The 11,548-nt window shown below is 31.8% G+C and overlaps 1 protein-coding gene across 2 annotated transcripts in view; it reads left to right on the top strand.

Moving 5' to 3' along the window:
* Positions 1-10,928, top strand: part of MIOS (missing oocyte, meiosis regulator, homolog (Drosophila)) — a 25,420-nt gene extending 14,492 nt beyond the window's left edge. For both annotated transcript variants that reach the window (XM_012720702.1, XM_004676719.2), the window contains exons 7-11: positions 497-655; positions 4,525-4,677; positions 5,858-6,062; positions 8,097-8,226; positions 9,349-10,928. In XM_012720702.1, coding sequence (XP_012576156.1) covers positions 497-655; positions 4,525-4,677; positions 5,858-6,062; positions 8,097-8,226; positions 9,349-9,445 — 744 coding nt within the window. In that variant the 3' untranslated portion in view covers positions 9,446-10,928. The remainder of the gene's footprint in view (positions 1-496; positions 656-4,524; positions 4,678-5,857; positions 6,063-8,096; positions 8,227-9,348) is intronic.
* The last annotated feature ends 620 nt before the right edge of the window (positions 10,929-11,548 follow it).

Here is an 11,548-nt window from a genome sequence, read left to right on the forward strand (position 1 = left end):
ATACATACATACACACATATATATACATATATATATAGAGAGAGAGAGAAATGCAGACAACTGTGCTAAGTATAATAAAAATGAGAACATGCTAGAAGAATATAGAGGAATCTTATTTAGAGCTTGAGGTAAGGTAAAGTTAGGGAAAACCTTACAAGAGATAATTATTTTTGATGATGTTGAAGTTTCCTTCTCATTCAAAGTCTGTGATTCTATTATGTCTTACCATAGAGACAAAAACTTAGAAAATGAGAAGTTCTCTTTAAATTTAAAATAGTACACCTGCTATAGTTTTTTTTATATTTTAAAGGATCATTGATGGTATGTCATAGTTTCTAACAGATGCAAACTTCCTGAAATTACAATCATGTATCTAGATTCTTGCAAGGACTTTTAAAGTGTTTTCCATTAACAATAAAATTCTTCATAGTATGGAAGTTTTGAAGTACAAAATGTGTAGAGAAACTGCTTCAGAAAAATCATTTGAATTTTCCAGTTAAATAGATATATTGAAAAGTTGACCAATGAAATGAAGGAGGCTGGAAATTTGGAAGGAATACTGCTTACTGGCCTTACTAAAGATGGAGTGGACTTAATGGAGAGTTATGTGGACAGAACTGGAGATGTCCAAACAGCAAGTTACTGCATGTTACAGGTTAGTTCATGTGGCAGCAGCTTAAAGAAAAAATAGCTTAACCACTTTCTGTAATTTTTTCCCCTTATTGAATGGGTTCTTTCTAAGACATTTAACTTTGGATCTTTAGAAGGCATTGAGGATCTTTATAATAGACATTTAACTTTTACCTACTCACTTGACCTCCAGAGGACTTTTGCTCTATGGTAGTTGTTTTGGGTTAATTGGTTTTTTTCTTTCCCTTTGAGAAATGTCAGTCTTGAATTTATGTAAAGTTCAAGTAGAGCTGAGAAACCTCTCTTCATTTTCCCCAGTTGACAGAATTACATATTCTGTTGAAGGGATTCTCTTTTTCTGACCATAATTACTATTTTACTTGAATTACAGAAGATAAGTTCCATCACAACTCTTTTAGAAATTTTCATTTTTCCCTTTTTTATTATTAATGGGCATGACTTGAAATCCATTCATCTGTTTTCTGTCTTTATCAAGTGGTTAAAACAGATTCCTGGCCTAGGGTACTGTTCTACTTTACTTTTGTTAGAAATAGAGTGAAAATTCATTAGAGTTTTTCCCTGAGATTTCCTAGAGCTGGCCAGATAATTTTATCCTTTCATGATGTGCTCTTTCCTGTCCTCATTTTTCCGTAGGATATATTGGAATTTTTTGTTCTGGGTAAACATAATATAATGCCCCCTTCTCATCTTACTGTCTTTTGAACAAATAATACTGGCTCACAAACTGCAATGTAAACTTGCTCTTTGCTATCAGGTCATTGTCCATGGAAGAAAAGGTGCTTTTCTATAACATAATGCAGCATTTTTCTAACTTTAATTAGATTGCATCCATTAAATCAAATTTTATTGCTGAAATAAGATTATATTTGCTAAATCAAAGTTATATGACTCCAGATTGCAAATAGATTGGTGACCTCTTAACCATATTTATAAAATATATTTAAAATGCAGGCAGTTGGGCCCTCCCTGGTGGTGCAGTGGATTAAAGTGCAGCTTATGAAGCTCTCCAAATACACTTCAGTGCAAGTTCGATCCCCGCCCCGGAGGTGACCCACATGGCTGGCAGACCTCTCCTGCCTTGCCCGCTGCTCCCCTCAGCAGTGTACATTGTCACTTTGCCTGTTCTGTTCCCCACTCTGTCTCTGGTGAATCCTCTCACCCTCCACACCTCTGGCCTGTACCCCAGTTCTGTATGAATAAATAAATCTTTTAAAAAATAATAAAAAAGTAAAATGCAGGTAGTAAATAATTAATCTTGCTTTTAAAAAAATCCAGTTTTAATTATAACAATTCCATTTATTTTGTAAGGGCAAGGTTAAATCTACCACCTTGCTAATTGTTGTCCACTTTGTTTTTCCTTTTTGTTTCACTTTTCCTTTTCTGCCTTCTTTTGGGCTAAAAGAATATTATATCAGAATTTTACTTTTTTTTTTCTATTGATTTTTTTTGGAAGTAGAAAACTAAATTTATTTACTGAAGTAGCAATAAATATAATTCACAAGTATAGGTTCATGCATCTTCAGATGTATGTTGTCATACATTACACTCACCAACAGAGTACCCATTATCTTTCTTAAAAAAAATGTGTATGCTAGGTTTAACAGTACACATCCACAATTCAATATTATACATCTATAATTCATCATTCAGCCTTTTACTTCCTCATTCTTCTTATATGATGACAGAATGTTTCCCATTTCAGTCTTTCCCTTTCTCAATTCACACTTGATGCTGCTTTTCACTCCATACTTCACAAATGTTAACAACTATGTAATTCTATTTATGTATTCCCTTCTTCTTGTCATGTATTTTATTTCTAAGTGTTAGAAGTTCTAACTTACAGTGTTACTGTTTTGCTTTGACTAGAAAATTGCCTTTTATGTAAAATATGAGATGAAAAAAAGGTTTGCTCACTTGTTTTACTTACCCCTTCCTGGTACTGACTACTCTAATAGCAGTCCCAAATTTCTCTTTTGGCTTTTCTCTTTAACATTTCTTACAGTACAGATCTAACAGGGACAGATTCTCAGCCTAATTTTAACTAAAATTCACTCTTGTTTTTCTTTGAATACATTAAAGATAATAATTTCATAGGCTTCCAGTAGTTCTGATGAGAAGTCAGTTACTCTGATCCTTTCCTATGTAATTACTTGTTTTTACGTGAGTTAGTTGCTTTCTTTTTTATTTTCAGCATTTTAACTTTGATACCTAATTGTGATTGTTTTTATTCTGCTTATGCTCTCTTAAGCTCTTACATGTACAAGTCAGTATTTTTCATCAGGTTTGAGAATTTTTCAGGGGATATTTCTTTGTTATTTATTTATTTTGCTTTATCTCATTCTTTTTTCCTTCTTGGACTCTTACTCTCATATATACTAAACCATTTGATATTCTCTCACCAATTCCAGAGGTTCTGTTCATTTTTCTTCTCTTTTCTCGTTGGAAAATTCTGTTGATTTATTTATTGAATTTTCTGCCACCTATCTGGTATTATATTTTACAGGGAATTTTTAATTTCACTTGTGATTTTTAATTCTTTGCAGATTTTGTCAAAGCTTGATTTTAGGTTTTATTGTGGCAGATCTAGAGAAGATCAACTTCTTTCTTAGTTTATTCTTACTACTATATTATGGTAAAGAGTGCGTTATGAAAATGTATTTTTCTCTCAATTTTCTTTTCAAATCCGGCATTATAGTTTAGTACTTAGTTCTTGATAATTGGTCATAAGTAACACTCTAATAGATGTCTGTTTTTTAAAGAAATTGTCAATGAAGAGTTCTTCACATATGCTTGTAGATAAGTTAAGTGGTTATTAAAATTAATGCTTAATTCATAAGCTAAAGATAATGTTCTTTCTGTTTTGAGGAAATGTCTAAAGATTGTCTTTATTTAGGAGAACCTTAAAATATACATAAAGACTGTTAGCTATTTCTTCCCTCTTTTCAGTTTGATGCATGTTGATTTCTCTCTAACATTTTGCTTTTCTACCTGGTCCCCAAATGCAACTGGGAAAATTGGACTTGAAATTGATGCTCATATCATCCATTGGAGTTAGAGATTTTCGCTGCTTTCTTCATCATAGGAAGTTAAGATGTATATCCTGGATATGGCTGAAAGCATTCTATTAAAGCCCACAAGCATACATGAAATGTGCAGTGCCACCAGTCACTTTACGATATGCCTTACTGGAAAGAAATATAAGTTCTTAGTGAGAAGAAATCTAAAGTAAAATTAAGGAAAATAAGATGTTGCTTTTCTCTGTGACCCAGGGTTAAAAGAACTAAGAACATTTTGGTTTTGATTCTTTTTATTCTAAAATGTTTTTAAATGTTTGGGTAATAAATATGTTTTCATTAAGGGGAAGAGAGAGAATAGTTGGTTTTAATTTTCATATAATGTATCTATACCAATAGTCTCTCAATTTGTAGTGCATTGTTAGTTGTAAAGAAACCAAGTTCAGTATTTTTTTAAATGTGATTGAGTAATTTTGCTGTGCATTTGGATTAGATAATAAACAGGTCAGTGAACCTATGGGTTTTAATTATTGATACAAAAAGTATTTGTATCACATTGATGTGTATTCAACCAGGAATATGAGTTGTTTACTTTTGGCTCCCTAAGCTTAAATAAGAGTGTTATGATTCTCTGGAGGTATAATGATACATGTATTACATAATTATGTTATGAGTAGACACCAGAATGAAATAAATTAATGGCCATTTCATCAAGTATTTTATCTATATTTATTAGGAGCTAACTTTTGGCAAAAAGAATGCCTTATTTTTTCAAATGTATACTCAACAATTTACTCTTAATTCTCTGATTGAGCTAAGACATTTTAAACAATTGAAATAATTCGTGTTTTCTTTTTAGGGTTCCCCTTTAGATGTTCTTAAAGATGAGAGAGTTCAGTACTGGATTGAGAATTACAGAAATTTATTAGATGCCTGGAGGTTTTGGCACAAACGGGCTGAATTTGATATTCACAGGAGTAAATTGGATCCAAGTTCCAAGCCTTTAGCGCAGGTTAGTACACTGTTTTTGAAATCAAATTGTATTATGTACTATTAATACAGTTTAGAAAAATGAAGTATATGTATGTTAGATAGGATAAATTTAGAATTAAGTTTAATGAATTTTTATTAGCTCATTCATGTACTTTATATTGCATTTCCATTGATAACCTCTATGATCCTAGACTGTACTTAGTGCCTGACTTTCCTTTTTTTTGGTCCTGTCATTTCCTAAGAATCATATTAGTGGCTTGAGCTTTAGTTTGGGATAAGGCATGATGCAAAAGACTAGAACACCTTAGTCAAACCTCAGTCAAATCTAAACTTGTTTGAGGTTTTCTAGTACATTACAGACCCTCTCAGAATCTAAACTATATAATAATTTAATCTATGGATTTTTCTGCATGTTTTTATATGTAATATAGCAGCATTTGCTTTTTTCTTTTATAGTATATACATCTAGTTACAGATGGAATTTTTTTTTCTTACAGCATTAGTTTAAAAACCAGAAGATCACTTATCATAAGACACATGAGATCACTGTATCTTAGTTCAGACATTAACTAGCAGGTATATTCTCAATGTGAGCACTGGATGGTGCTGTTTTCTTTTTTTAGAAAATACATTGTACTCGAAACAACTAAAGTATCAGTAAAACAGCATCATATAATATTTGTTACTGGCCTATGTATATGATAGCTGTTTAAGAGCATAGGAGTTCAATGTAAAAATAAAATCAGTAGTTTCTGTTGTTTTTATTCTAAAGTTTTAACTATTTAGCATTATTTTATCCTTATGTTTCTTTTTGTGTCAGGACACGAATATATTCTTTACAAGAAAATTTTGTTCAGGAGATAATATCACTGATTTCGAATTTGAAATCATATTGAGGTATTTTGTAATTTCCCAGTGTGAATTCTGGGGATCTAATTATTCAGAGTTTTCTGTATATAGCAGTGGCACAAGGAGTAATATAACACATAACTAAATAAAGGTAACACAGACGAAGTACTTGAAATAATGTAACTGAGAAATAGACATTATAAATGAGAGCTAGTCACACTTGGCAGATAAAGTGAAATTTTGTGATATAAAGTTTAAAAATCTTAAAAAGTAACTTCTTAAGCTCAAACTTTGAGTTTTTGATAATTCCATTATGAATTTTATTTATTCCTTCTTTCACTGTCTTATAGGTGTTTGTGAGTTGCAATTTCTGCGGTAAATCTATCTCCTACAGCTGTTCAACTGTGCCTCACCAGGGCAGAGGTTTTAGTCAGTATGGTGTCAGTGGCTCACCAACCAAATCTAAAGTCACAAGTTGCCCTGGCTGTCGAAAACCCCTTCCACGGTGTGCACTTTGCCTCATTAATATGGGAACACCTGTTTCTAGCTGTCCTGGTATGACATTTTATGATATACTTTTCTTTTAAAATTTGGTATATTGAAATATTTGAAAATTTTGAGGAATCCTTTATAGGTTTTAGACCAAGAGTAAAAACATAAACTAAAGAGATTGATAAATATGGTAAGTATGAAGAGTATAAAGGAACATGTTCATCAATACAATAAAGGCCTAAGAAGTGGATTCACAGGAAGTAGTGCAGGAAAATTGAGGGAACCTAAATATATAATATTTAAAGCCATTGCTGAGCTGAGTAATTATCAGATAAGCATATTCTTATTGTTAGATAAAATTAGAAGAATATGAGTCATAAAATAAAATTTGACCTTATGGGAATCAAATACTTGTTCATGGCTATTTTAAGGTTTTGATATACCACCACTTTTGGTGCTTTGCCTGTAATTAAAGATTGCATCCAGCCATTATGCTTCCTGGTTCAAATGGCCAGGCTTTCTATAAGCTCGTTTAACTGAGATTTGCATATATTTATTCTCAGAATACATTCAATATTGGAAATTCATTGAACTGTTCTAATAGGCTTTGTAGTTATAAATATTTATTATTATTTGTAAAGGTATAATGTATTTATAAGTACATGTACAATTATATATACATTTATAATTTAGAAAGTCTAATTATACATAACTAAATTATCAAGTTGTAAACATTATTTAGTACCTCTTTCTTTATGTGCTGGAATGCATTTTTTAAAGTTAGAATATAAACTGGTTTCCTTCTTACTTTTGTTATTGTCAAAACTAAAGCTAATGTTTCCCTAAACTCTCTGTAATACCTTTGCAATACACTAAATTTTTTTTTTTTTTTTAAGATTTATTTATTTGTGCATACAGAGCTGGGGTACAGGCCAGAGGGTCAGGGGTGGTGAGAGGCTTCACCAGAGTCAGAGTGGGGAGCAGAACAGGCAGATCTACGAAGTACACTGCTGAGGGGAGCAGCGGGCGGGCCAGGAGAGGTCTGCCACGCCATGTGGTCTCCTCCGGGGCAGGCGGGAATCGAACTCATGCGGAAGTGGTTTTAGCTTCTCAATGCTGTGCTTTAACCCGTTGCGCCACCAGGGAGGGCCACACTAAATTTTTTTAATTAAAAATTAATCTTTAATCTTTAAGGTAAAGTTTAGTATTTTATCCTAAAAAAAAAAATCCTTTTTACTTGGCAGTGAGGGAGACATTAACGTTGCCAAGTTCTTCAGAGAAACATAACTATTAATTTGTTCAGAATTCAGTTTGTTTTCTGTGCATTAGAATTTACAGATTGACCTCCAGTTTTCCTTTTCATGTCTTTGATTGTTAGCATTTGTACAAGCCACATGAAGTACATTGTGAAATTTCCTCTCTTCCCAGTCTTTGCAAAAGTTTAGAAATAGGAAAGTTACCTGTCCCTTCAATGTTTGGTAGAATATACCTGCAAAGTAGGTCTGTTATTTTTTTTTTGTGGGGAGATTTTAAGCCGCTGGTTTCTTCTCTAAAGGTTTTAATTAAGTTTGCTTTAAGTGTGTTGATAATTTATTTTTTATTTTATATTTTATTTGATAATTTATTTTTTAATTTTATATTTTTTATTTGCTACTAAAAAAAGGAAATTCTTACATTTACTCATTATTTTTTCAATTAAAGTAGATCCTAGCAATAAACTTGTTAGTTCAATATGTGATTTGTGTTTTGATATAGTTTATAAATATATACTATTAAAGACTTATTTATGTGTGCATCCAGTAACTGTTGTGTAGGCCAGAGGTGAGGGAGTTGAGAAGATTCACCAGAGACAGAGTGGGGAACAGACGTAAATACACTGCTGAAGGGAGCATGGGTGAGACACAGAGGTCTGTTGTACCATGTGAGTCTGCTCTCTGAATAGGGCTTGATCCTTTGCTGCTGTGGCTGTGGATAACTACATAGTGCTGAACTTTAACCCCTTGTGCCAGGAAGGCCCTAGTTTTAGAAATATCTTTTGAGAAGCTTGTTATAAGATATTGTGATGTAATGAAGACAATTATTTTCTTTAACCCGTAGGAGGAACCAAATCAGATGAAAAAGTAGACTTGAGCAAGGACAAAAAATTAGCCCAGTTTAACAACTGGTTTACATGGTGTCACAACTGCAGGCATGGTGGGCATGCTGGACATATGCTTAGTTGGTTCAGGTAATCAGCACATTCCTTTTTTAATAGACTTGGTGTTCGAGGAGATAAATAGATGGCCTATTCAATAGCTCAGGGTTTTGTAGACAGAGGGTGAATTTTTTCTTCATAATTAATTGAGTTAACAAATGTACTAACATTTCTATCTTTAATATCTTATGTAATTTTAAGCTACAAATTGTATTTTACAAAGAATAGTTAAATGTTACATATAGGTTAATGTTTGAAAAGTTTTATTTAACTTTATTTTTTTGAGGAAAGGATATATTTACCTCTTTTTCTTTTTAAACAACTATCCTATATAACTGATCCTTGAATAGTACTGGGATTGGAGTGCTGACCCTTGCACAGTTAAAGTTTGCATATAACTTTTGATCCCCCCTAAATTTAGTTACAGTTATCCTTTGGTATCCTCAGAGGATCACTTTTAGGACAATCTCCCCAGTTCCAAAGTCCGGGATATTCAAGTCATCTACTTTCAACCCTCTTCATCTTCAGGTTCTAACATCTGTGGTTGTTGAATCCTAGAATGCAGAATCCAAAGACAGAGAAGTAATTCTCTTTTTAAGTGTGGACACATGCAGTTCAAACCCATGTTGTTTGAGGGTCAACTATATAGTATACATTATGTAAATTATAGCCTACCTATAAAACTAGTACATTAGCTATCTCCTAAATAGGCTTGTTTTGTAACTTAAGTAAGCATTTCATGCAATGGAGAGTCTAAAGACTATAACTTTTTACTTTGAATTGTGTCAGTGACTCTATGCTCCATGTGGCCATTATTTTTATATGTGGGCTTTAACTTATACTGTGAGCACATCTTGTCACCATCATATCTGTGAATGAATAAGATATCTTGTTACATATTTAGAAAGTAAAGCTTTTCATTTTTCAGGTTCCCTTTTCCCCCAAGTCCAGTTTGGCAGTCATTTCTAATTTAATGCCTTTTGTATTTGGGTGTTAATTTATGTATTTTTTTTCAAATGACATGTTGGTTAATTGTATTAGAGATATGGATGTAATTGTATTACATCTTTACAATTGTAATTGGATTATAGCTATAGATAATGTACATATGTATGCATAATTTAGATTTTTAACTGTTACTTTACCTGTTTTCAGGGACCACGCAGAGTGTCCTGTGTCTGCTTGTACATGTAAATGTATGCAGTTGGATACAACAGGGAATATGGTACCTGCAGAGACTATTCAGCCATAAAATGTTACACTTAAAAAGAAACTTTCAAGTGTGGAGCTTTCTAATAGATGTCCTTCATAGTTCAAAAACATACCTCAGAACAAGTCACTCATGACTTAACTGTAATGGGAAAATAAATCATTCTATCAAATCAGCAATTTGATGTTTGAGTGAATTTGATGTGCTTCACAGAGACAAGTGCTGCTGAAATGAGCATCAGAATGTGGGCATGAGTTCTACTCAGCTGAAAAGTTTGTTTTGGAAGACTTTCTTGGGTTTTGTTGAAATTATGAATATTGTGCAAGCAGAATTTCTGGAAACAAGAAAAGACCTTGAACCTGTATCTTCCAAGCTGAAACTGGATATCTTTCAATAAAAACTGTATACTTTTAAAATAGAATAAAGTGACTGGCTCAGTGATTCAGATGATAGCTTAAGACTATTCTATGTTTAGATCCCTTTCAGATGATATTTAAACCATGGAATTTTACTTTGCGTATCACCCTATGTGACATTGAAGATTACATTTTACCAATGTATGATTGATACATATTTTTAAAGAGCCTTTTTCTTCATACACTTCTATTTTAAGAATAAATCTTTTGGCATAGACCATAATTGTCTTCCTATAAAAGCCAAAATTGAGATTGTATCTTACAGATTTTTCTCTTCTGGAGAGAAAAATAGTATTATTTTAGGAGAACATGTTAGAAAATTCTCAGTGTCAACCTTTGCTTTCTTATGTCATGATTTGGCTTCAAATATTTTTTCCCCTATTTATTCATCCTCTTACAGTTACCTGAGACATTTTATTGAACACAAAGTCTATGCAAGATTAAACGTGACCAATCATTCAACCTAATTTATGTCAGAGTGTCCTACTGTGAAATATCCTCCTTTTTTGAAATTCTACTTTTTTCCAAGTAGACTGAGATGCTGGAAGAATAGAGATGACTTTGGGTACAATTTTGCTTTTAATACAGGTTTTTAAAAAAAGCGTATTTGGGTGCATTTAATGACTTTTGAACATTTTTTTTTTTAGTTCCCTTTCATAGCTAAATAGATGTAAAAGAAATACAAAGGATTTGTAGTATGTATTTCAGCTACATATGCAGAGGACTGAACTGCATGTCATAGTTGAAGCTGTATCCATAGAAAAATAGTAAGCCTAAATGTAGTTACTTTCTAGATTTTGGAGAAACTAAAAAATTTTTCAGGGGCTTTCATGTAAGCAGTTTTATCTGATGAAACTAAGATCTGTTACATTAAGTGTGACCTAAATACTGAACATAAGTGGATAAAAATTTTTTTCTTTGAGGTATGGCACAATAAGCCCTTTTCTAACTAAACATTGCATATCGACTCTAAGTGTCACCAACATGACAATCTTTGAAAGAATTGGAAATGGTATTTTTTAATGTTTTTCCAGTCTTTTATCTTTTATTTTACTTTATTTACTAAAGCTTAACTTTTAATGTTGCTTCAATTGAAGTATTAGTTTTCAATTTACTATGTCCTAAAAATTAAAAGTTAGCTTTAGTAATGTTAAATTATCACATACATTTTCATTTCCCCTTAGCTAAAGTGAGATAAAATTAATTGAATTTATATTTAGAATAAGATTTTTTAAATATTTATGATTTCTAGAGTTGTAAGACTTATAAAGTATTATGTAAATAATGTATTTGTAATCATATCAAGTGACATTTTTAAGATTGTTTATGCTTAATGTGTGAAGCTGAAATACTCTTAGAAGATGTCTATTATTTTTATTTTGCATTTCCATGTTTGTGGACCATAAAAAAATTGAAATTATCCTTCTGTTTTTATTATTAGGTTACTGATATTTGAGTTTATAAGCTCAAAATATTTTAGCTAAACATGTTCTATAGAAGTGTTTAATAAAAGTGTTTTTATTTTTTTTAAAAAATGAATAAATCTGGGTTGAAATCAACTGCCTAGTTTAGAAAATGTTTATGATTCCTCTGCAAACAATCCATTAAAGTAATCTCAGTATTTGTTTGATGGCAAATTTGGTATTTAATCTCACAGGCAGCAATGTTTTAGGCTTTTTCCAATTTAATATGCTTTCCAGAGTGGTTATTATTCTTCAACATGGTTACT

This window comes from Condylura cristata, unplaced genomic scaffold (assembly GCF_000260355.1).
Source record: "Condylura cristata isolate star-nosed mole 26May11 unplaced genomic scaffold, ConCri1.0 scaffold00005, whole genome shotgun sequence".
NCBI lineage: Eukaryota > Metazoa > Chordata > Mammalia > Eulipotyphla > Talpidae > Condylura > Condylura cristata.